The sequence below is a fragment of the Cygnus atratus genome, chromosome 8 (genome assembly GCF_013377495.2).
Source record: "Cygnus atratus isolate AKBS03 ecotype Queensland, Australia chromosome 8, CAtr_DNAZoo_HiC_assembly, whole genome shotgun sequence".
Lineage (NCBI taxonomy): Eukaryota > Metazoa > Chordata > Aves > Anseriformes > Anatidae > Cygnus > Cygnus atratus.
In genome coordinates, this window is record NC_066369.1 from 20,658,293 (window position 1) to 20,685,605 (window position 27,313).

The window sequence follows — 27,313 nt, forward strand, 5'->3', positions numbered from 1 at the left end:
GTCACACCACACTTGGAGAGATGACAGGCTTGCTTTCTCATTAGTAGCATTCCTTTGAGTAATCCAGTTTACCATGAAAAAACGCATGATCAATCTCAAAATGTTCTGAAAGTTCCAAGAATTTGAAAGATCAACTTCCCCCATTCAAAGAACACCAGCTGTGCTTCAGCACGCTGAAAAATCTGAGCTCTATAATGAAATCCTATATTGTGACCCAAAGAAAACCAGTTATTTGAAGCTTGCACATAGGCTCAGTTTTCCCCTTGCAAAATGAGAATTGTAATACCCTGAGCCACAGGAAGGCAAGGTAGCTTTCATAGAGAAAATATTTTTGAAAGAAAATAAGTAACTGTGTGAGTTCTGTACTTCACTGAATTGCTAAACATTTTAAAATGAAATCCTTTGATAATTATTGGAGGCTTGAATAAAACATAACAGGTACTCAAACAACCCTATTCACAAAGAACAAACAGCAGTAAAACTCTTATTTTTAACAGAACATGCCTAAATCGATAGGTTGCTTTCCCTTCTGAAAACAGTCCCCTGCCTGCTTCAAAACATACCTCTCTGCAGCTAAATTATCTACTGGTATCTTTATGGATGGCTCAGTTCAATTATAGTCAAGGTCTATGTTGTACAGAAATACAATTTTATTAAACATGCCACTCAAACCATTTGCAATACACAAGACCCGTTAACTGTACTGTTACCTGAACTGATATAACGTTTACCAACGATGCAGGAAGGAGCAAAGTATCTCTTCCCTGGGAGGTCAGTGGGGTTTGAGGTCTGGACTCACTCCCTAGTCTTTCCCTCAATGAGGCACTAATGAGCTTTTGTACCTTGCTATTCTGTTTTATTGGGACAGGAAAATATGGAGGGCCTCAGCGGTCAGTTGAATCCCATTTCTTTAAGAGACCTGGCTATGACTGAGCCAATGTGATTTTCCCCAACCTTTCGAAAGTGTATTTGGTGGCTATACTTGGTCAGAACCTAGAGGAGTACTTTTCCCCTTTACATATATGCACAAAAGCTGTGGGGCAGCAATCTCCACATCACTCCTGTGGTCTGTGCAGAGTGGTCCTGCTTCCAGGATGCATCTCCCTGTGGTTAAGGACAGCACGAGAGGCTTTTTCTACCTTCTGTCTCCATCAGTTCAATGATGCTGATACTACCTCTTCCTCCCACTCCTTTTAAAACAAAGCCAGTGATTCCAACTCAGAAACATCATTATTCATAGGATGTGAGTTTACCACATCCATGCACTGTATCTACACCATGCTGCTCTGCTCTCACCCGGCTCAGGGGAACGCCTCCCAGGAATTAAAGTAGGAAGAGATCTCTGAAGTCTTCAATATTTCCTCTTAGTTGAATTTCAGATAGTTTTGCTTTGCTCTAGCATCAATATTTACTAGAGAAATGACTAGCAGAAGCCACATACCTCAGTGTGTGTGTGTATATGTTAGAAAATAAATGATGGCAGGCATAATTATGAGTTTTCTGGAAAGTTTGTCCCAGTTTCATGAGAAGATCATTCAGCTGGAGGATTTGGTGCTGACACAGAGCTATATATGAAAAATGATGAAAAATATTTCCTACATACTCTGCACTGTAAATAATTGTTCTAGGGAAAGCAGGTTGTACATGCTGCCCTCAGAGACACAATGATTAGTGTTTCTAAATACGTGCCCAAGAAATCAGAGCCAAGAGAAGGAGCTTTACAGGAAAATGATCTGAGTTGTTGAACGTAGTGAGTCTCACTGGTCAGTGATGATAAATGGGGTTGAGTTAAAGAAAAAAGTGCACAGCTCTTCCATTACAGGCTACTGGGGGCAAGCACCAAGGAAACTGCAGTTAAGTAGAATTTTGTGTGAGGGTGAAGACATTCAGTCTGGCACTGCCCCTGTGGACTGATTCACCCAAAGTGACACTGCTGGTCTTTGCAGGTGGTTTATCCAAAATGACAACCCCAAAATAGTGGAAGATCATAACAGTCTTTCAAATTGCAGTAGATGAAAACTAGAAAGAAATCTGATTGCAGCAGACTCGCAGGGAATTTTTGTTTGTGCACTTTGAAATAAAGGTTGAAATTGGGAAAACATAAAACAAATCAAGGTAGTTAAATAATATTTGCAACAGTAGATGAAAATGTACTCTCTTTTAGAACATGATGGATATCAATGAAAAGAAAATAAGCCATGCTCCAATTAAAATAATAGCATTGGGCTAATTGCTCTATGGCAATATTCCCATCCACCTCAAAATCAAATAGAATTACAGGAATTGGATGATAAATGCTCTATTTGCTCATCTGACAGGCAGGCAAATACTGCAACAATAACTGTAATTCATAAATGCCCGAGTGTTTTCTCAGTCCTTGAAACATGTATTATGTCACTTGAAGAAGTGCCCCCAGATAGTGTACATTTAAAGGTATGGGTGATCTGATTATCAGACCCAGCTGCTGCAAGCAAGATGGCATTCACATGTGCTCTTTTAAGCTCTTGGTCTTGCTTCAGTAGGAAGTTATTCATCACTTCTCTTCAAGAGCAGGAGTGAGCACAGAGTGCTAAGCCTCTGACCAATGCAGCCAATGTTGGTCAGGAGAGAAAACAAAACAACAACAAAAAACACAAAAAAAACACAGAGAGACATTGAGTTGTTCTTTTAAGTCGCATCCTCAGGTACGGACCTTTCTGTAGTGTTTGACTGATCTTTGGCCATGGAAAATAGGCTGTTAGATCCCGTCCTGTTAGTAGGAGAGGGGACTTTTTTTTCTCAGATAAGGCAATTTCTGAAAGGAGATTTATAGCGAACAATTAAGTGAACAGGAGTTGGGTTGTGCTGCTTAGTCAGAGGGTCTAATGAGGCGTACGCACAGGAATGCTGAATGGAAGCCAAGTGATGACATAACATCTGGGTGCTTGGCAGATGGTACTGTGTGCTGTGCTGGTATCCATGGCTGAGAAACTGGAGGGGCTTACAGATGGGCAATGAGAATGATGACTCGACTGTCACATCTAACGGGAAGATTCAGGGCTGAGATAAGAAAAGGATGAAAAATGAGTCTGCTTTCTGTGCCCTCCCATGGGAAAGAACAATTATAAGATCTACTATATCCAGCAGACAAAATTATAAGATACAAGGATGAGAAGCGAGACAAACTCAGAACTGAAGCAGCAAAATTTATTCTGATAAATAAGTTTCTTTACTGCTTAATGAATCATAATTGTTAATGGATTATCTATGAATTCTCTAAGAAAGATGTTTCCAAAAAATTAATTAAAGGTCAAACAGGAATTAATTCAGGATAGAATACAGTTTATAAATTGCTTTACATAACTATAGCTGTCACTTCTGGCTTTATAATCCTTTAGTCAGATATATGTGGAAGTGAAAGACAGTCATTGTTTAGGAAGTAGACAAAGCATTCATATATTATCACCTCCTGTGAAGGATTATTTTCTTTTTATATAGAAAATAAGAACAATAAAACACAAAAAGAGAACAAGGCTTCTTGTATCATGAATATCCCATGCTTTTAAAGAGACACCTAGTTTAGAAGTCAGATAGTACTCCTGTCCTTGAAGTGTTGGTATTTTTTTGGTTGAAAAACTGTTGTTCCTTTAGCTAGTAACATTGGGGCTCAGCCTTATGAATCTCTCAATCTGCTACAACTGTGACAAGAACTCACTATTTTAATTCATGCTGGTTTAGGCAGGGTTTGTTCCTGAAGGACTGAAAACAAATAGGTATTTTATTTCACCCTTACCAGTACTACTAGGTGAAGTGAGACATACATTTTGGTATACGTGTGCTGCTTTATGATTTAACAACACCCTCACTGATACTCCTTTATTAGTGTTGTTTCATCACTAGTTTGTTTCTCTTAATAATTACAAGTTAATTGACCTGTGCAGCAAGTTACTTCTAGAGAAATGTGGAAAGAGGAAAAAAAATCAGAAATGTGAAAACAGAAAAGAAATATGTGAGAAAAAGACATGATACCAGCTATTTTGAAGGGAGGAAAGGAAAAAGAGTTGAAGCCTTGTATAAGAAAAATAATAAGCAGAGTAGTTGAGGAATGAAGCTGGAATGTGCAGACTGGGAGCTCAGGTAACATTTCCCTATTATAAAGTACTTTTAATGATATTATTTTAAAAAAAGAGAAGGGGACATAATGGGAGAGCTATCTGTCTGTAATTCATTCTCTAATTCTGGTGTCTTCTTTTTTTATATCAAATGCTCTGAAATCTCTTTTTATAACTATTGTATCATGTACAGAAGAACAATTACAACTGAAACTGCAGTAGAGCTCACCAGTGATTTATTAAAAAAAAAAAAAAAACAAAGGTCATAAATTGTTGTCAGATGAATTTAAAAGAGAAACTGAATTGGATATATTATTACCATTATTAACATCCTAAGGACTACTCTGGGTTATCTAAAATAAACCACTTAATGCTTTTTTTTCTTTAACTGTAAGTGTTCCACAGAGGATTCGTAAATCATTGCAGAGTCCCCAGACTTCTATCATTAGAGTTCCTTGAGTTCCACTTGTCATCTGAGTGTCTCTTGCTACGAGTGCTTCTTGTAAACAAGCACAAAGGTGAATGTTCAGCAGCCCTGAGTGGAGCTTACGGTTCTGCAGGGGCTGCTGTTACCTTGTGTGCGCCCCAAACTCACTCAGAATAGGTGCAATTTGAAGTAATGTTTGAAGCTGTTAGGTGCATAGACAGAATCTAGTATAGTAAGAGAAAATAAAAAATGAAACCATCAAATTCAAGTAACATCTTCCATTGACATTAGGGAGAACTGAAATGACCCTCAAAATGAGTAAATACACAATTATAACTGAAACTATCTTGCACAGCTAATTGACTGCCTCAATAGGACTAGATTTAGGGATTTTGTTATAGCTGATCTGAAATACAAAAAATGAGGCCAGATTCTAGCCCATCCCCACACTAGTGCAAAAGAGGCTAGCTCGGGACCTTTGTAGTTCCACTGCTAATCATCTCCCTTTTCTATTGACTTGACAGTGTATAAACCCTGCAATTACTACAAAAAGCTTTGTGGTTTTTTTTGTTCTTAAAGTGAATTTCCATTATTTCATGCTAAACTCAAGAACATTGTGCCATGGCACACAAAATGTGCGAAGATGTTCTGACAGTTTAATTGCTTTCACAGTAAAATTATGTGAAGCCAGCATCCATATGTGTAATATGGAACAGTATGACACCAAGTAAATGGTATGTCTTATATGAAGAAACAATTAACAGTAAGCTGTAGGAATAGCCTGTCTTTGCAGGTTTATACAGAGTAATAGCTTTTGATAGGCAGAAAAAGGGAGAAGTCCTGTCTTTATGCTGTGATCATACTGAGCTACACCCTGACTTATATCAGTTTTCAGCTGTTAAAATGAGTGCCTTAGGCAATGCGGTGGCAAGAGTTGATGGGAAAGACACCATGCAATTATGGGCCCTTGTAGAGTGAAAAATGGGCAAGCTGAAGGACAGCTAGATTTGAGCAGGGGGAGGGAGGGAGGAAATCAATAATTTGGTGGCATGGTAGGTAGAAAATTAATGAGCTGGGGGGGGAAGCAGTTACATGTTTGGTAGGGAAGCTGATGGAGGAAGCAGAAAGAGGCACCACAGAGTGGTTTTGGAACGTACATACTTTTAGTAGCACTAAGATGCAAGGCCTTTCTGTCTGAGCAGCTATTTAAGAGCACTGGCTGGTTATATTTTTCCCCAGGAAGGATATTAATCTGGATGGTTGGTGACTGTTGTGTGAAAAGCAAACCTATTGCTGCTTTATTTCTGAAATTGTTTTTGTGTCATGTTTTCCATTAGTATTAGAGCAGCTCTGAGCTTCATATAGGCATTGTCTTCTGCTATATTTCTCTCTCTTTAACTTTCTAAAGCTTAAATCAATTTAAGCAGTCAGTAATCAGCAATTCAGAATGTTCCATCCGTCAACATTACTGTGACCCTTACAATAACTATTCTATTTCTCTATTAATTTGTCATCAGGAGTCAGAACTGAATTATGCAGCATATGCATTAGTTTAAATAGTATTTAAGAAGCACAAATTGTGTTTGTTTGTTCCGGATATCTGACTTGTCAGCTTCTAGAATAACTTTTCAGGTTATAAATACAGCCAGCAGCTCTACATATAAACTCTCTGTGCATATTCACCTTGCAAATGATTAAAAGCTTGCACCTTTGAAATGTAGTACATCTGTCCAACAGCTGCTAGAATAAAGTCAACTGTACTAATTATTTTTGCAGATTAATTAAAAACAAAGAGATGCTTTACCTCATGCACACGTACAAACTTTTTCTACTTTGAAAGCACAAACATTTTTGCTTATTTTAAAAAACATGCATTCCACTGTTGGAGTAATTTTCACTTTTACTTTTAAAGGAGGTTGCCTTTAAAGAGGCAAATGGCATTGCAAAAGCCTGAATAGTGATGTCCAGCATCAAGACAGATCACTGCTGAAGAGCTCAAGTGGAAAACTGAATTATAGTCTGAGTTAGACGATGCTCCATGATATATTTGTTACTCTCTTCCTGTAAAACTCAGGAAAACATTAAGCCTGAGGGAGAGATCACCTTAGTCTTGCTTCCACTGGCTCTAGAAGAAATTGTTTTATTTTTACTTTACTGCACCTAACCCTAAAAGAAGGAGAAAACCACTATTGATTACAGAGAGTCAGGTATGCTCAGATGCTGTCCAAATCCTCGTGTAGCTTTAACAACCTTCTCTGTCTTAACCAGCAATATCCCTTTTTACCTCTTACAGTACAGGAGTTCACAGTGATGCTGCAAATTCTGAAGCATTCACATAAAATGCAGTATTTTGAAATCCAGACAAAGGCCAGAGCTGTACAAACAAGTTGCATGAAGCCTAGTTAATGACAGCTCTAGTTGGCAGTTTGCTATATATGTCTCAGTGACATTACAGGAAGACCTCAAATCTCTTGACTCTTCCCCAGATGCCTTTGCTTTTTTTTATTCTATAGCAATATTGCTGGTCCTCCAGTCTTGTCCTTTCATCTTTATCTAGGAAGATTTCTGTTGGGGCTTGGATGTGTCTTTGTTCTTCAGAAGTCTCAGGGAGCTCACACTATTTCATATAAACCAAGAGACTCTATGAAAATAAGAATGAGGACCAGATGCTACAGCATAATTCCTCTATTTCCTCCAGTACCACATGAGGCGAGTACTGCAGTGTTCCCATTCCTGCAGCCCCCAGCTCATTAAAACAGCTCTGAGTACAGATACACTCAAATAAACGCTTTCCTCACTACCTCCCTACTGGGTGCAACAGTACTTCTCAGAGGGCACCAACCCTAAAGCTATGCAACGTTAATCAATATGTTTGTGTCAAGCGATATATTTCTGAATGAAGTTTAAAAAATGTATCTTTTTTTCCATTTCTGCAGTGCTACTAGAGCTCCAGTTTTCCTTTCCCCTTTGTTTAAAACAAAACGAAATCATTTTCTGGCATTAGCTCCCACAGATGGCAGACAGGCATCCCAAACGAATATATAGTAACACTGGTTTCCTAGAAAAGGTTCATACATACAACAACTGTAACTCATATAATGCAACTAAAACAAATTTTAGAAAAACTCAGAGAAATAAAATATATTTCTGTCTATAAATACTTGTTTCTTCCAGTGATACTTTGTACTTTACTTCAGTGAAAAGCATTGATACTAGTGCCAAATACACCAAATATTTCCCTTTCAAGATAACAGCATTGCTCCTGTTGGCTTTCGTAGCAGAGATTCTGAACTAAAATACTAAAATATTGTAGGCTGGTCTTTTAGCATTGTCAAAACAACTATTTCAAAAAATACGAGTTTTGCCTATGTGTCATCATAACTTTCTAAGGAGGAATGCTGCGAACTGAAAGCTAACATGAAAAGTCCTGTATTAATCTCGACTGCAAATTTAATTAATTAACGCATGAGAACTAATGACTTAGATCCAAGGACAAGCATGGGATATACCATACACTTAAATGTTAGTTGCTGTATTTTTATTTATTTTTTAATGCCAACTTTTCATTTAATTCGGTAAATAGTTTGACGTTTGTAGGTGTCAAAGATATTGGAAATGTGGATAGTTTGATCCACAGTATTTGTGGTTATTCCAAGTGGAATTTCAGGTTGTAAGAACTAGAACATTTGAAACTTACTAGCTTTCTCCGTTTTCCCTGGATGAAAAAAAAAAATACTTAGCCAAACATTTCTTGTATATTTAAATAAATTCTGGCCCAGGACAAGCAAGGTTTCCGTGGTGATCTCTATATCAAATTTATAAAAGGCATTGGAATCCTTGATAATAAGCCTTTCCCTGGTCTTCTGGAGCTGGAGAGTGCTAAATTTTGATAAAATTTTATTATTTGTCTGTAGAAGCATGACTTGTACCAAATTTAGGCTAATGTTCAGCAAATGTCAGTGTGAGTTTAGCACGGGCTCATAAAAGCAGCTTCCAATTGTGCTGCCTTGGGAAGGACCTGAATTTGTTTCCTGCAGCAAGCAGTGAGAGCATTGCTATTTTAATTTCTGTACCAGAAAGCTCAGTTTAGTTGTCTAAATTATTGGAGCATGTTGTTTCAGAGCACAAAGGAGACTATTTGATTAATAAATGAAAGCTGGCAAGCTAAGGAGATACTGACAGAAACTATTGCTGTAGTTATCATGGAATGTGACATTCTTGCATCCAGTATGTATTTTTTGGAAATGAATGTAGGACAAAATCCCACATGACTATGTAGGCTGAAAGCATTTTTTAAATATCATTAACAAAAAAGTGGATGAAGTGGAACTGATTGACGTAATTTATTTAACTTCTCCGAAGCTTTTGACAATACATCTACCCAGAGGCTACTGAATGAAACATAATTTTAGGGAAGAACCAAAAAATGTTACAAGTTTAAAAGTGAGAAAGAAGACATGACAACTGTCTGAAGGATGTCTTGTCAACAAGTTAGTGCGCAGAATGGCCGCTACATTGATCAAAGGAATAGAAAGCACAGATCAGAAAACGAGAGCAGCTCTCTGACTTTGACTGTGGAAATGAAGTCTGAGAAAGAATAGGGATATTGTCAAGAAAAGCGTGTAATGTTGCTGTAGAGTGTGGCTATGGAGTGTGCCTGAAACCCACTTACTTGCAGGAGAAAGATGAAAAAAAAAACAAACACAAAACAACAAAGATGGAAATGAAGCCAGCACAATGGTTCCTTGTAAATATGATTTCTTAATTTTCTTTGGCTGTTATTTGAGCTAAGTGAATTATAGAACACCTGAAACTCTAACACTTGAGATCTAATACCATAGTATTGATAGGTTCTTGAGATATCACTAATTTATTGCAAAAACAAGCCAAATAACCTATATTGAATATTTATACCTTAAAAACTGCTGTAACTGTTTTTGATGAGTTTGCTTTTGTAATGTGGCAGCTCCGAGTTCATGAAAGGTGCATCTCTTCCTTTCAGCCCTCACCATTGTTGTAGTCCTGACTTGAATTCAAATGGCGACTAGAAATGCTAGCTATTTGGAACATTTAACAATTATCCATTGCTTTTGATTTGCCTTTATATAATGATTTTTTTTAATTCACATTTGTCTTTCCTTCCGTGTTAAAAATGTATTATTAATAAAAATATTATTAAAACCATCCATGTTATCAAGAAAGAGCGAATGTCATAGGCTCTGGCATGCTTATGGACCCTGAAAAACAGGATAGATAGATTTGTATTCAGGATAGACTTTGGGAGAAATTCTTGATCTGATTGTATTTTGTATGTTGAAACACCTGATGAACAGCCGCCATACGATTATGGCTAAGAATTAATGTATGTTTGTGTTAACAATTAAAAATTACTTCAGTATAAGCTCACGGAAACTCTGTAAAAGCAACTCCAAGTATAAACGGGTATTCTTACATGCTTCTTAGACACAGAAGATATATTAGACATGAGATGACAAATTTGTATATGACAAATTATAAATTATCTATAGCTTGTATTGTCAAGATATTTTGAAAAGTACAAATGTGAATTGGTACAAGCAATTTAGAATTTATTTCAAAAACATGCCGTGGTGAAGGTAATGTTAAGACGGAATTTACAAGCTTAGTATTAAGCTGTGTGACAGTTTCAATTCACCTCGTACTAGGCTTACAGGCATCTTTCATTTTTTTCTGTTTAAGAAAACATGAAACAAAATGAAACAAAAGACATTTAAGAAAATTAAGATTTCTTTACTTTTGCAGTGAAATTGCTTAAAATGGAAAAAAGAAGTGTGAGAACACGTCCTGTTTGTTTGCTTACAAAAGGGATTCTTTGGGGGGATTTTAGGTTCTCATTTTTCTTTACATGGTTTAAGCTAAATTGAAATAGAAAACGAAGTATTTTAAATAGTCATCTCTTTTCTATAACTTTTTTTAAGAAGTTCTAGCTAGGCTAACTTGGATAATCTGACAGTAAAAGTCTTTTTAAATAAGAAATAATTTCAGATGACCTTATCCTGAGCCTTTTTCATTAACTGAGTTTTCTGGCATTCTTTGGCTACCCGTCCCCTTTTGAGTGTTACGTTATAAGGCACTGCACGGTACAGATAGTCAAATTCAGTCAGTGGGTCTCACCAGCAATATCCTACTGCAATAATTAGTAATCATTAATACAATTCCAGTTCCCTCCTTTTGCATATAATAAATATTACTACATCTCATAACTTTTTATATTGAATATTATATCAAACATTGTAAATTACTTTTTCATTCTAATGGCCACAGCACTCTCCAATGAATATCTAAGCAGCATCAATACTTGACTCACTCTGAAAGTAAACTTGTGATAATTTGTAGAGCAAAGACAAGATTTTCAGAGTCTTCAAGCTAGTTTAGATACTAGTTCTTAAAACTAGTTTTCAAAATGTAAAGTTGAAACAATAGTTCTCTGTACTTGTAACAATATCCAACTTTAGCCTGTTAGAGAGGAAAATTGTCACATCCTGTGATGAAATGTCTTCAGGCTTTGCCGAGGTTTTGTTTCTGGCTGCCTTCCTTTATTACATGTTTCTACACAACTTTTTTTCCTATTATTTTCTCCTTCAGAAAATTCAGATAGAACAGAAAACCTAAAACTGACAGCAGGATGGGCATATTATCCTCTGAGTGAGAATGGCATCCCCATCCAAAGGATGTTTCCAATTACTGGAAACATTCAGGTAACACAAATCAATTATTTCTTCCCTGTCTGTACCTCTGTATTATGAACATATTATGAGGCTTAAATGACATATTTCGGTGCTCATCTGTAGACGGTATTTTTGGCCACCCGGTGACTAGATTTGCTCAGAACAAAATTAGTGACAAAACTCCTTTTGACAACAGTGGGAAAGCACAAGATCAATTTTATGTATTTTTGAGGACATGCACGTTTCATTTTGTCTTTCTGGAATTGCACTGATGAAAACAAATTGTTCTGTATCATTTTTTTTTATATGACAAACATAGAATAGGAACTGCATACATCACATTTTATTATTATTGTTTTGTCCTGAATGCGTAATCCATCTCAAAAAGATGCTGTTTTACTAAATATTACTGCAAACAGCTGAAGGATCAACTGAAGCAAAACAGGAATGTAAAAGAATGAAAGAAGAAACATTCGCTTGTAAAGTGTGCCACTTTCTCTTTTGACTTTTCCTCAGTCTTTGTTTCTATGACACAAAACATTTGACTCATAAATAATAAGAGTGTAAGGTGATACATTTTCCTCATTTGCCCTTCTTAGAAGTGTGTTGTTGCAAATGAATAAGGGTTAGATGTTCATGTTGTATCAATTGTTGAACAGAGAGCTTCAAAAGCCCGTCATAGATTCATGGGTGAGATGATAGTACTGATCCCTGCCATTATAAACTGATACAATTTTGCATTATTTTATATTTACTTGCAAATAGTTGACACAAAAAATCCACAAATAAAAGGAGGCAAACAAGCTTTAGGATTATTGTATTGCCTTCAAGAAAAGTATTGACAACTGTATGAAATGAGCAGCCCTAAGTATGCAGAAGCAGGCTTTCAGAAAAAGAACTTAGATTAATAAATTTTAAGGTTGGAAAGGAGGACTAAAATCACTTAACCTGTCCTTTTGGGGTAATGTAGACAAAAAATATCTTGCCAGTAGTGTGTGCATAAAACTCACTACTGCTCTTTTGAGCTCTAAGTTTGATTTCTAGAGTAATATCCAGTGTTGATTTAAATGACTGGAAGTAACACAGTATATGTGCCTATGTAAAACTTGGATATTTAAATTTTAGCCAGCATTTATTTTGCTTCAGCTTTCAATTAGTGGGATCGAGGCTCCCAGCTCTCCATAGCAGAGTTGTAAACAGTGATCTGGTCTCAAACGTATACAGTGAAAAACCGATGCCTGAACAAGCCAGCAGTGATACCACAAAACTGAGGCAATCTAGCCACTTCTTTCTTAAAACAGAGCATTGGCAGATGCTTATGATCCCAGCACCTGCACTAACAGGCAGTTGTTGAATTAAAATTCTTTGCTTTTACTGTGAATTTCTTTATGTACGTAGCTATGCAGTAAAAGCCTTCCAGTCAGCAATTCTGAAGTGTGTTGCAGCACCTTGAATCTGTGGGAGATGATGTGAATAGAGTCCTCTGAGTTTTCATCGCTTGTTTTTCATAAGAGCAACATGGAGCTTCTAAAATCAGACTACTAGTTGGTTTCATTCTCTCTCTCTCTCTTTTTTTTTTTTGGACTTATGAAATTACAAGTCAGTAAATAAGTTACGAAAAATAGGTTCTGACAACTGTACTTAATTCTGAAAATAACATTTGTGATATTTGTCCCTGGCTCAAATACCACGAGAGAGAGAAGTTCCCCTGGTTTTAGTCTTTCTGCTTGGGACTTTTCTAATTATCATCATTTCATAAGCCCCTTTTGTTAAATACAAATTTTCAGTGTAAAGCATACCACTGCATTCGATCTACAGAGTAAACAACACACTGAAAACATGGTGTTCTACAACAAAGCTGTTGCATATTTGAGTTATTTTCCAAAAGAAAATAAATTCAAGTAGAAGGGTATCTTTGTGCAATTAACCTCGTGTAGCAGTGAAATTTATAACAGAAGTTCATTGTCTTTTCCTGGGGGAGGGTGGTGTGGGAAGTGTCAGATAGTTACACGTAGGTGTTCAAGTGCTTTGGGAAGGCATTGCTGCAGGGACGAATTGGTGACTGCATCCCATATGATCATTACTGCCACGGAGGAAAGTGTACAAGTTTTTTTTTAGCTTGGGCTGTAGCGATCTAGCTCCCAGTTATTTTTGAAAGTCACTGTTCGAGCTTCCAGAAGGCTCTCATCTGATTCCAGTGGTGCTGAGACTAGTCTATACTGTAAAAGAGGATAAAGCACTTAGAGGCAGATTGTAATTATTTGTAGAGCTTACCCTGTATTAAAATTACACCGGGGGTAGAGGGACTGACTAATTACAAATCCCCTGTCAAAGGAAAGTCTGTGTTCCCAGTCTACACTGAACAAACTCATTCCCACTTCCATTAATAGCCCTCCTCTGGGTCTTGGGATGTTGTCAAAATCCCCCTTCTTCCAGTGTGGAAAGCAAGATTGTAGGGAGAGCCCCTTTATATACATTGGCTGTGCAAGTAATTGATTTTTCACACCAGCTAATTTTTAACAGATTGACTGATGTGAACTCAAGCACTCTTTTGCCTCATATAGTGAGGATCTTGGACACTTGCCTATGATTTATTTTGCAGGTTTCCTGCATACTCTCCTCTCAGAGCTACATTGCTTTTGTAAATACATAAATCATAAATAATCACTGAGGTAGAGAGTGACTCTCTACATACTTATGTCCCATCCTTATTCCAGTGAAAAACTTGTTATTGCAAGCTTCTATCCCTACTTAAGGCTTCTTTATTTGTCCTTTTTTATCCTCAAGCCAAATCATGCACTAGATGAAGATTAGATTTAGGTCTAGTTTCAAGCCTCAAATATTTGTCATTTTCTAGTAAATCTTTTTCTAGGGCACATTTATTTTTATTGTTTTTTTATATCAGCAAAGTTCACCATGCTTGTGCAATTCATGGGGAAAAAAAGGAATTTTATAATTTTGCTTGAACTTTGCTCATTGTAGAAAGAGCAAGCATAATTTGCTTGTAACTCAAATAATAATTAATATTTGCAAAATATGTTATCAGAATGGGGTTATAACAAACTGTTGTGCATCCTTAACAAGAAGCTATCAAATTCCCTTGGAAGTTATTGCTATCACAGCTAATTGTAAAGCTAAGGGTTTGAGTAGAGACATCTTTCCAAGAAATACTGACATGGTTTCTGTTACCAAGTCCTAACCTAAACTGTGAGAGAATATCCAGATCTGTTTAAGTTATTCTGTATTAAATGTAGGGATTTTCTAAGGGGTGGTCTCCTGCCTGTAGTTCAAGGGTATAACGAACAGTTCTCAGAACCAAAACCAAACTGATTTCAGAATTCACACAGCTCCTGGCCCTCTTTCTAAAGTACAAGAGATATGAGAGAACACGAATTACATAGATGAAGAAAAGATTCTGTTCACAGTACAGGAATGGAACTCATATGTGTCTTGTACCCCACGAACAGGGGCAGAGATGGAAGCTGAAGTACCCACAAAACCTTTAATAGCCATTACAGCAGATGTAGCCTGAAGGAGAGCAAAGAACTGTGATAATGTTCTAAACAAAACAAAACACAAACACAGAAATGAGCTGTTCCGGGTATAAGTGAAATAGGTAGAATCTATATAGCAAAATTTGTGGGATAAGACTTGGAATACAAAAAGTATTACTGAAACTTTTTTCAGTGTTATAGAGTGATAAATTTAATAAGCAACTTGAATAAAAACCTGTATTGCCCACATTCTGAGATCCCTTTCTGTCAGGACTCTGCACTTATACGCAAGTCTGTTCTTTTCAAGTAGAGAAGACCAAAGGAGCACAGAAGGCGGGACACAACAGGAAACTAGTGAAAAGAGTATTTTTAAATTGCCTAATTGTCATCTTGCAGTGGTAGGGGAGGGAGATGACATAGGCATTACAAAAAGTGTATTATTACCAAAACACAATGGATGGTAGAATGCAGGAGAAGACCTGAGACGTTAAGTAGGGCTGAGAATTTTGCAGTGCTGGTTTGACATTGTGGTCAAAAGCGGGAGGAGAAATTCAGTGGAGGACATAAAGAAAATATGTTAAGATCTGCCTAAAAAATATTTTTAACAAAATGGATCAAGGGCTAATATATGTATGAAAAATTCCTGATATATAACAGACCGATCATAACAGGTTACAGTGAAAAGATGCCACATTTTACACATTCAGATCTCTATTTGCTACGTCATGGCTGGCATGAATGACCGTGTTGTTGAGTTATTGGTGCAAGAAGAGATTAACCATCACGAATGGAAACAACGGTTCTTCCTTCACAAAATATTACAATGATAACTGTGATTGCAGTGCTCCAGTGATGTTTTGTGAGGTTTGTCTTCCCATTTTATTATTTAAGTACACTACTGAATTGCAGAATTTGGCATGGTGACAACAAAGTGAACAGATAGTTCTATTCACTGGCCATTAAAGAAACAAATTTCAGTCATGTTCACATGGGATGGTACAAATGCTAACTCAGGGAATAGGAAGGATGATAATTGTGCTGGAGTATAAAGGAAACATATGCTTAGTTGTAGTACTCACAAGAGATTCTTTGCCAAGAAATTTAGCTAATGTCTATGTGACACAAGGCAATGCTGTGCAGAGATGTAGGTGCTAACTTTAAATGATGTAACTGCAGTTACCAGGAGCAAAACAGCCGTATTGGTGGTTACCTGATGTAGGTATCAGTGAATTTAGGAAGCGGGATATGTTACTTCAATGAAGTGCTGAGTTAACGCAATAGCAGTGTTTCCTAATTCTGAAGTATTTCAAACAGTTCTTGAATGTACTGTTTGGTAGTTGTTCCTCAGTCGCATTAGAAAAAAAAATTAAAAAAAATCCTTGAAAGAGGAAGCATTCAAAAGAATCTTCTGCACAGGGGAAGATGTATTAGGGGAAGGCTACAGTTCTGACACTAGTCCTGCCTAGTGTGTTGTGTTCCCTGATTCAGATAACAGAGGAGTAGCTTTTCAGCTTTCTCAGTTCTTCACCATCACTGCAGCTGCATCTAACCATGTCTTTTGCTGAACCTAAATGCTGAAATAAGACTCCAGAATGCTAGAGAAAAATGGCACAGTGGTCCAGAAAATAACTGTATCAGACTTTCTGTTGATAGTCTGAGCTTCTCCTCCATTTTGATACCTCAATGGCTGCCATCATTACAGTATCTGAGCATTCACAACTATTAATAAGTTTATCTTTATGATATATGGAAGACAAGAAAGGGAAATCTTTCACGTCTCCTCTCTTTTTCATGTAGTGAATCTACAGGAAAGGAGGAACATGAGCAGATGCTGGAACAATCATAGGATGATATTATCTGTCAACTCAGTTTCATTTCACCCATTTGAATCCAAACTGACTATGGTTGATATCAGAACAAATAGTTGCCTAGTGCATAAATAAATAAAAATATTTCACAGAAGCTAATGCTACCAACTTATGATTCAGGAAATAAAGAAGTTAAACACCAGAATTGTAGGGCTCAAGCCAGCTAATGCAGTTACATTATAACAGGACTGTGAGAGTGAGAGCTTGTTAGGGAGAGGACTCTTGTAGGTGTAGCAACTCTCCTAAGCTGATATCCAAAATTCTTCCATCAATCAAATGTCAGCAAAAGGGTTTTGCCATAAAATTGGGAATTCGTTGAATATAAATTTTTCACAGGGAAGATCCACCAGTGGTAATCGGAGCTCAAAATCACTAATTGAACTTTTGGTAATAAAGTGGTATTTTAACATTTACAGAAAAGCGTGGCTGAAATGGAGCTTTGGATCTTCTGCAGGACCATCACAAAATTAGATGCATTTTAATATAGGAAAATTTGCTCACGGATGCCAGGTATTCCTGATCCAATGCAAAAGGACTTCCCAGAGACGAAGTACTTTTTCCAAGCTGATTTCTTAATATGAGGCTCCTCTAAATATGAAAAATTGATCTTCTTTAAGCTTCATTTTAACTACAAACAGGAAATTAGAAGCAAATATTCACCCAAAGGACACAGTTTAATTACCTTAAGATGAACGGTTTAAAATGACTTGAAGAATATATAGAGCATGATATTTTAAATATCTCTTACAGTTCATTTCTCTGCATCTACATCTGTAAAAACAACCCAGTTAATTTTAAACGTATCAGCTTTCACAGTGCCAGAAATGGATAAAATCTGGGGCAGCGTGGCTATCAAAAAAAAGCATTCCCTCTCTCTGTTTTGTGTTCCTAAATCAGTCTGGACCACAGCTAACTCTGGAGACAGACTTTTCAAAGTTTATTTCTTTTTTTCAAAGTCTACTTCACTGAAGCTACCAGGGGTCACAGGGTGCAGGGCAAGATTTCAGAAAGCGTGTATTTATTTAATCATTATGCTTCCAAAGTTAGAAAAGAACAGAGTGCTGCACCAATGCTGTGCCCCTCAGCAAAGAATTTCCACCCTCCAGGTTTTTCTGCACACTTGAGCATACACAGATGGCAAGTTTCCAAGCTTGGTCATTCTCTGGCAGACATTAGTGTTTCTGGTATACTGAACTTGCTGACATAAATCATGTAATCAGAGGCTGAAAATATTTTGAAGCTTCGGAAGTGTATATGGTGCACATGCTTCCACATATGCACAAATGACTCGTTTCTCCCATACAGAAAGTGCATATGTTTATAAATGGTTTGCTTAGGCACATTTGTACATACATTTCATTTATATATGTTCTTTGGTATGTTCTTCAAATATCTCACAAAGTAGTAATACCTGAAGAGTGCTGAGACAAAATGTAAAACCCAGCAGTGATGACAGCATGCGTAATCATGCTCTAGTTCAGCAGTTCCACGGAAAACGGTTATGGAGAGAGGCTTGCGCTTGTGTCCTGTTTTTTCTGCAAAAGAGCTACCAGACATAGGAGAAACACACAGGCCCTTAATTTGCAATGACAGCTAGGTGACTGTCTGTGTATGCTGAGATCTGATTACCTGTTCCAAACTTCAACTTCTGTTTCATTGCTCTGAATCAGCAAAAAAATAAAAATGAAAGTGATTGTAATTCTTTCCGTCCCACATCTCATTTTCCCTGCATAGAAATGTTTCCTGGGAATATAGAAGCATATGCATTCATGGAGCCAGATAAAGATTTGGGAACTATGCAGCAAAACACCGGAAAACTCCCAAATTACAAACAAAACCTATGATCTCAAGGGTCCCACAAAGAGCTGCCTGTGTTCTTTGTTTGATTTGAAAAGTTCCTTAAACATTGTGAAGTTTGGCTCCTGCTAACACTCAGAACTATCTGATTTCTTTTTCCCACCCCCAGGTGATTGTGCCCAAGAAACCAGAAGTACCCTGAAAAGCCAGTGTTGCAGTCATGTTGAAAGCCCATCTAACATGTTCCTGCAAGACTGCACTCACGACTGCTGTATTGTTAAAACAATTGAGAGATAATTGAGAATATATTTGTAGACAATCAGTGGGACACCTCAACTCAGTGCCCTCTACAAAGCACAGCAACTTCAAACTCACATTTATGACTTGTGGGGAGAATGGTTAATCTTGGATACGGACAAGGCTAGGTTCAAGTGAAACTATCCCTGCCAAATTTGTATTACTTTACTGCCAAAAATGCAAGATACAAGGCATCAGATGGCATATAAAATGGCATATAAATGAGATCCTGAGCCTCTGGTGGAGAAGTGAGAGCATGCGGGGGAGGTGGTGGCTAACAGTCTCTATTCCTGGAAATATTTCAGGGAAGGGAGTGTGGGAATTTTATTTTTACTTTACTGTTTAAGGATTATTTAATGCAAAACTGCATGGATGAGAGCAAGCACCACTACCACAGAAATGAGAGCAGCGAGTCAGCCTGCTTTTTGACAAAAGAGACGCAAGTGCCTTCACTGAGGAGAAGATTCACAGAGCTGGGTGGAGGTTCAGATCATGCCTTTGCTTACCATTTGCTATCGATAAGATCTGGATTGACCCTGAGAGTTGCTGGCAGGACTGCAGGACCCACTTTTCTCAGAGAGAAGAGGGGCAATTAAAGGGGAATGCGTAATTGAAAGTCCTTTGAACTCAGCATTCAGAGCTAAAGAAAGAAAGAAGCAAAACAACAAAAAAGACCAAACCAAAACCTCACGTTGTACAGATATATGATAGCACAGAGACTTTAGAAACGGATTATGACTGATACTTTCATCAGTGTATTGGTAAGTCTCAGCCTGTAGCTAAAGCTCATGTCAGCGTGCAATGCTGTAGCAAAAATCTTTTTATAAACAAATCAAGAGAAAAATTTATATAATGCTGTTCCATGGGGAATTTTTTCTGTGACAGTTGACAGCCATTAGGCTTGTTTGATGCTAATGAGGACAGACAGCTATATAAGCTATTTCCTTCACCCGCAACTATTTAACTTCTACATTTGTACTTAAAAAAAAACAGCTTCAGCTGCTTTTTCTGGTTTCTCTTCATTTCTCTGACTAATCTGAAAGTCATTTTAATGTTTTTCATAGGCATGGTAGATTCCCTAAACAGACAAGTGAGACAATGAAGACATGGATGAAATCAGCATTTTATGCCACTGGATGCTATCCTGTCCTGACTGTTTAAATAAGGCCCACAGCCTTCTCTTAATGTTTAGCACTTCTGTCTCACTAAAGCCAGTCTTGTATTTTTCTTCTTTTTTTAGAACACACACACACACAACATAACAAGGTTGACACTGAAGTACTATGCTTACACAGAATTATCATAAATAATAATATTATAATATATACAGATATATGTGTACCAGATAAAAGTCCAGATAAAGTAAAGACTTAAACATCCTTCTCAAAATAACCAGGAGCTGTGTGATGGGTATCACTGGGGTGGGAACAGCAGAGATTTAAAGTGCATATCCGAACAAGGCAAAGTAGAGACTTCAAGTTGGATTGCTTTTCCTTTTTACCCAACTTCTCCCCTATCCTACCATCTTCCCACAATTAGCTTTGCTTTGATACAGATCACTAGTTTCTAAAATAAAGGTTATTTGGAGATACATATTCTAAACACTTCACATTATCTTGCTGTCTTCCTTTTTTCCGCTGATAAAATCACAATGGTAGTGACCACAACATGGCCAAAGTTATTACTTTACTCAACATGACTGATTGCTACCACTGGCCTAATTTTATAAAAGTAAGTACCCATCATTTTTACATGCATTTTATGCACTAAATTAGCAGTAAAAAGGGTACATCTGGCATTTTTCATAGCAGGTGTTCAAAGAAAGTGATCTTGGGGTGGGGGAGTGCGAGGGGGTTCTGTCTGCTGTCCTCTGAATTCCCTTCTCTCTAGAATAGAGCCCCTCCTTAGGGCTGCAAACTTAACTGAGTCACTTGAGTGGACAGCCATGTCTTGTACACAAAGAGGCTGCATTCTATGGGAGATTTTGTTAGTCACTTAGACTTAGGGATATCAAGATGGAAGTGCTAGACTGGTTTGTTCATTATGGTTTACCATATGTATTTTTGTGTTCTCTAAACTTCCCTGCATTAGGATGAATTATGTCTGTTGGGGTGTATATGAAAAAGTTTTCTAGTTAGGAAAATTTTCCATTATAGCAGTTTATTCAAAGGTCAAAGAATGTGATTTTTTGAGCCTTCCCCTAGAGTTCTTAAGGTAGTTCATAGCAGTAGGTCTAATAATGATGAACCATCAATATAAAGTCCAGAAGAGAAATGTATTTTAACACAAAGAAACCATTTTCAGCTTATTTTTTCAATTGATTCTTAAGAAACTCTTGTAATAGTAATTTTCTTTAAAAGCAAGTTCTAACCAGACAGCAATAACATACCAGACTAGACCTTTAGCTATCCCAAATCAGCTTTATCCTGAGATAGAGTTTGTCTAGGCTGGGGTGCCAGAGGTGGAGGGGAGGAGCATTAACCTTTTATTATTTGTATCACACCACATTTTTTGAGATCAAAGTAGCTCTCTGTCTGGACAGCAACCACATTAAAGGCATTAAAACACACTAGTTCCATAGGGTTTTAATTTTTTTTTCTCTGTATTTATTTATTTGTTTCATTATTAACTTCTTTTAAAAAAACAGAGGGAAACCCGTATAAGTCAGTGTTAGAAGGTGAAATGATATCATACTGCTTCCAGTGATGGAATTTTCATCTCTAGAAATTCTGAAGCCAACATAACAAAGTACCTAGCAATTATTCTAATAGGTGAATGGTATGAACCACATAAGTATTTTTAATGGAATGGCAATCAATGTCTAGAAGTTTATAGACACAGACACTTTTATTCTGGGGTTCTCTACTCATGGCCATACCTCAGTAGTAGCCTTGGTTTATGGGGCATGGCTGTGTACACATACCAATTGTCATGTCAGCACCTGAAACCAAATAAACAATACTCTAAAATATTAATCTAAATAATTGCTAGGTGGCAGGAAGAATACAGGAATAAATTAAACTGTATTCAGAACTGAAGTCCCCTGCTAAACAGTAGAGTACTTGCAGATCATCTCGGCTATTGCATTTTCTCCCTTTTAAAATTTAATTTAACAGTAACATTTTTTCCTCTGGTATTTTGTGACTTAGCTATTGTCTTGATAGTATGTAATATTAAAAGATTTTTAAGAAGTTTCTGGTTCAATAAATGTCAATGTATGCATCTATTTACATACTCCATGTCCAATATTGTGATATCTATTACTATTGTCTTGTTATCTTCAGAAATGGCATTTGACTTAGTAAAGTCAGGTTTTGATGGTAGACTTACCGACACATTGCTAAACAGAATTTCAAACACAGATTTTACGTGTTCATGAAAATATCATATATTTACTTCTTTTTCTTATTTATAATGGTGTTTACAATCTGTTAAATTTGAACAACAGTCCATAATCTTGGATATTACAACTTCATTATTCCAAAGAAGGAGTTCTTCAGAAAGAACAGTTATACCTTCCTGTTTCTTAGAAGTATTGTAGGTGGTGCCCTCGTTTTTTCCTTGAAAACAGAAACTAGGATCAGACTCTGAGGGCAGCGATGCCATGCACAGACTGTAAAAATAAGGTGTAGAAGGCAGCAAAGAAGTAAAGAAATATAAGATACATACTGTATAACACTAGCAAAGGCTAAGGGTGGGGTGGGGAGATGAAGGGAAAGAAAGACACCTAAGCAACATAAGCAAAAAGATCTGAAACAAGACAAATGTGTTTTTTTAATTCTATTAACTTAGTCAAAATACGTCAAATACAGTGTGAAATATCTGTTGGAGAAGAGAAATTCATAGTCTTTAGGAATTTAGATTTTTATTTGCCTGCTCATATAGTGTCTAACAGCAGACTATGATTACGTCAGATGTCTGCTCATTAATCTCATGTAGTCACATTTTAGTAAATTTTTCTTTTCTCTCTTTTGGGCTTTTTATTGATGGAGAACAACATATTTAACTAGATGCTTAAAATTTGAATTGTAGTCCTAGAGTTATAATTCTCTCTAAATTGTTCTCTTTTTTTTTTTCGCTGAGTAGAATCGTGATGCTGGGTAGGAGTGTCTAAAATTCAGAGCTTTGAATAGCTGTGATAAGGAGCAGGTAGAGGCTTAAAAAAAAAAATCTTTCTGTTTTCCCACTGATCAACATCAACCTTGCCTGACCTTGCCTTAAGGATTAATTCCTCCAGAAATTAGGCTAGTGACATTCTGTTTTATGTTGTTCAGGATCTTACACTGCTCTCATCCACATAATATTTCAGTGCCTTCCAAGTTCAACATTATAATCAGCAGGATAAATGTGATTTTCTTTCTTGCTTCCTCCTCCTGTAGGGAAATAATGTGCACAAGTGCTTCAAATGTATGTAGAAGTGTTAATATTACATGTATATTATACAGATATGTACTAGTAAAGGCAAGTTGAAAATATATGACTTCCACCTGGAGGAAAACGTGATGAATACTGCAGTGGTTCTTGGATCCTATGGCTTTGAGAAAACTATCTTCTCCACTGATGAAAGGCTATCAAAAACTGTTATTTTTTGTTCAAAAACAAAAGAAAGCTCAAGTTCATCAGTGAAGAAGGCAGGGGGATCTTTGAGTGCGAGCAAAGATAAGGCAGAGTAAGAAACATCTGTTATCTCCATTGATTAAAGGAATTGTACAGGAAGTTGGAGAAACATACTTAGATTTCCCATTGGACAAAATAATTTCCAACAAAATGAACCTGTTAACGAACTGTTGTCAGAGGAATGTCAAAACTCAATAGATAATGCTAGTCTATAAATTGACAACTAAGTGAAAGAACAAATGACGACTGATGAGAAAATAAGTTTTTTTAATGTTAAAGTTTACAACTTGCTGTAGTAGTGTGTAGCTTTATATGTGGACTTAGCATATGTTTCCCCTGTTTCAAGGTCATGTGTTTTTAAAAATGCCCTTTTATAGGAATTTTTAATTGCTTACTTGCTCTGGAGTATGCATGCTTAATCCATTTCTTAATAAATTTTTACTACTTCTTTCCTAGCTACTCCTTTATCTCAGTTATTCCCTCCAACCTAGTCGTGTCTGTGAAATCTATTTTCTATATGCAATTAAATCCTATGGAAATGAGGTATGCCATATGTATTCTTATCATCTACAGAAAAGGATCTCCTTATCCTCTGGGCATCAAATTGCCAGTAACTCCATGGGCTCAGCTTTACTACTGCATCCTTCTTTTTGCAACAAAGGAAAAACAGCTGCAGTACTGTAGCAGCTCTAATAAGACATGCGAACAACAGGGCCTCCTTTCCAATTCTAGACAGATGCCCCAGCCACTTTCTCTGCAAGACACATCTTCCCTCAGGAACTAAGAAGGCTTTCTGTAGGAAGAGCATTCAAAAAGACTATAGAAATGTCACAAAATACATACTTTCTCAATAATGTAAAGCAACTTCCAAGAACTCCAGTCCTCTTATCCTTCCAAAGAGAGTTAATGAAAATCCTCAAACAGAACGGATACTATCTGGAGAAAACAATTATTTCTTGGGAATTTCATTTTGAAATTCCAAAAAGTGTTGAATTGCATTATTAGGACTACCAACACCATTAGATGATGTTGCAATTATAAAGATGCTCTGGTGCAGCATAAATCTGTCCACCACATAGAATCAGTCCTATTTGCCATGAAGAGAACGTACCTTGGTTACTTAGGCTATCATAAGAAACAAAAAGCCATCTGTGCTCTTCTGGTACCATATGTAGTACCAAGTTCCGCACACTGTTACAGCCAGGCACCATTTGTAATTGAGAACTTGTCAGTAATTCAGCCATTATCAACTGTTCATTGAATTCATCACAATTAAGCACTTACATAGACAGTTGGGAAGATGGTTTAAGTCCTTGTCAATATTATCGCTCGTCCGTACTTATATATACCTACACACACACTCCCTTTGACTCTCACACAATCTTTTTAGTATAACAACTGAAAAATGTTCTGGGTTTGTACAGAACAATATAAAGAATGTCATATTCTCTAAAGTACATCTTCACTTTGTAACTACAGACAAAAGGTAAGTTTGCTGCCAGTAAACATGGTGTATGAATACCTAAAACATAATTTGACTCATCTAGCCTGTCTTAAAACAAAAGGTCTAAGAAACCAAATGTAACCACAACAACAGTTAAGTTTTCAGAGGTATATATTAAATGACTTACTGTGATGATTAGCCCTTTTTCCTGGAAATATTTAACCAGGGGGATGGCGTTCTGCTTGAAATTCATTAGTCTTCTTTGAGTAGCTTTCAGGTTATCATCAGGTCTCCCTTGCTGTTCAGCACGCTTCAGTAACCTTTCTTTGAGCCTTTGATTGGAACATGCCAGAAACACCACCAAATCTGGGGTACAGATCTGTGGAAAAAACAATTTAAGAATTCTGTGACTGACTGCTCAGCACAACAGGACTCAGCAATGCCATTACTAGATGAGAGTCAGATATGTAACATTTGCATAAAGTAGAACTTAATTAATTTTCTATCATTTCTGTTTGGGGGGAATTCACAGGTGGACAAATCTGTAAAACAAATTAAAAATAGATTAAAAATAAATAGATAATATAAATTAAAAATTTTAAATTAAAAATAAATAAAATAAAATAAATAATAATTCCATGTAGCTGGATTTCTGTCATTTGGGGGAATACAACCTGAAACACTCTGGCCTTTTCCCCTGGCAGTCTAAGTACAGAAAAGTTCTTCTAAAGTCAAAAGAAATGAATAAAACTTTTCAGTTTTGGGGTGGTTATTAGCCTTTGGTTGCAAAGTAGGGCACTGGCAGAGTAGGATATGGAGAAAGTAGGACGTGGCTAAAAAGCAGGGCCATTTTCAAACTGTAAAGGACAGTCTGATAAGCAGTACTAGCAAGTAGGATGGTGGCCTCTTTATCATTACAGAAAACCAGATTTTAAAGAAAATTAAATTAGTTTTATACACATTGTAGAGGATTATAGACCTGAGGACAGAAACTACAACCTAAACCCCAAAATACTAATTTTGGTAATTTTTCAATTCCATTAGATTTTGAAACAACTAACCTTGTAACCTAAGGTGTTGTTTGTTTGTTTGTTTTTTAATAACTGTCAGTGGGAGAGAAGCTGTCTCCTCTCTCTCTTAAATCCAAAACAGGTACCACAACTTTATAAAAGCAGAATAATTCTCCCACTTTTCAGCCTATTTTAATTGACAGGGTTATTTTGTCCTTTCATGGGATGAATTAATTATGACAGTTAATCTTATTACCACATAATAGCTTTAAGGCACATAATTATTCATGTGAAAGACTATGAAAATAAGTTTGTGTTAGACTTTCATGCAATGTGGACTTTATTAAAAGTAGCTCTGTTAAATGAGGGTTGCTTCGTTAGCAGTAGAAACATAATGAGAAATCAGACATTGGGAGTTTAAAGAGCATACAGTAGTAAAGAAATCCAGATTTTGACATAGTTCTTAACCACTGCTACAAGAGAATACAAAAGAATTCAAAGCCTGTTAGGCATGGAACGCAATCTCATGAAAGGGAATGACTGATGCACATTGCAGAGGACTGAGCGAGGTGTTTCATGTCACAGCGTGAATATCCAGCTGATTGGAACTTCCTAACATGAATTAGAAAAATTCAGAAATTGTAACTGTAAATCAGGGATCTAGAAAAGCAAAGAACAAAAGTAGTTTATATGAGTGAATTGTTTTATTTAGTATTTCCATTTCTGCTGATTCCAATAGTTGTGAAGAAAGATAGTAAGAAATCTTCAGATGCTCCAAACTGCAGCTGCCTTCTTCCCACTCTCAATACTCACTCCCAAATATCTTCCGGACTACCATCCACGACATACTTAGGTCTGTGAAGTCATACCAGACATACTCAAGAGTAGAACCTAAGCTTTAGCATATCACATAACTTTTCATATAGCATCAAACCTGACACAGAGTACTTAAAATAAATAAATCTGCCGTTAAATAAGTAGCCCTAAAGAAAAAAGAGAAGGAAGCAAATGGAAGGTTTCCTTCTCTTTGACACAGACACGAGACTGCACCTTTCCATGGTCAGTCTTAATTCTTTAAAGAAACTGTGGCTGAATAAGTGCAGCCTCACAGCAAGGGAAGGATCTGAAAGCCACCGTGACCCCACCAGGCGTGGGGCTTCTCACCTGCTTAGGTCCACCAAACTGGGCGGGCTTCCCCAGTCAGTTCCTTTTTAAGAAAAAGGGAAAGCATACCCTGGGCCGAATTCTTTAAGATTCTCATTGTAAAATGAGGATGATAACGAGGTACAACACAGTAAATGCTGTGAGAAAATAATTAATTAGGCTTTTAAGTATTCCCTATTGCTTTTTAAAATGGAAAGGTCTCTACAGGAGTTAAGTATTGTTGTTCTTATTTTTTTTTGACTAGTAACAGTAACAAAAGACAGTATCAGAATCTCAAGAACTAAAGCTATTTATTCTGACACCAGCTTTTGTAATTTGAAATACATTTCATTCACTGAAATAAAATGCCATTGAAAACAATGGCTTAAAAGTCGTAGTTCATGAAACTTAGTTTCAA

The 27,313-nt window shown here is 36.7% G+C and overlaps 1 protein-coding gene across 1 annotated transcript in view; it reads right to left on the bottom strand.

The window, feature by feature from the left end:
- The window catches only part of AK5 (adenylate kinase 5), a 93,466-nt gene that overhangs the window by 49,656 nt on the left and 16,497 nt on the right, over positions 1-27,313 (bottom strand). Inside the window, exon 5 of the mRNA XM_035538215.2 lies at positions 24,930-25,121. Within this exon, the coding sequence (XP_035394108.1) occupies positions 24,930-25,121 (192 nt within the window). The remainder of the gene's footprint in view (positions 1-24,929; positions 25,122-27,313) is intronic.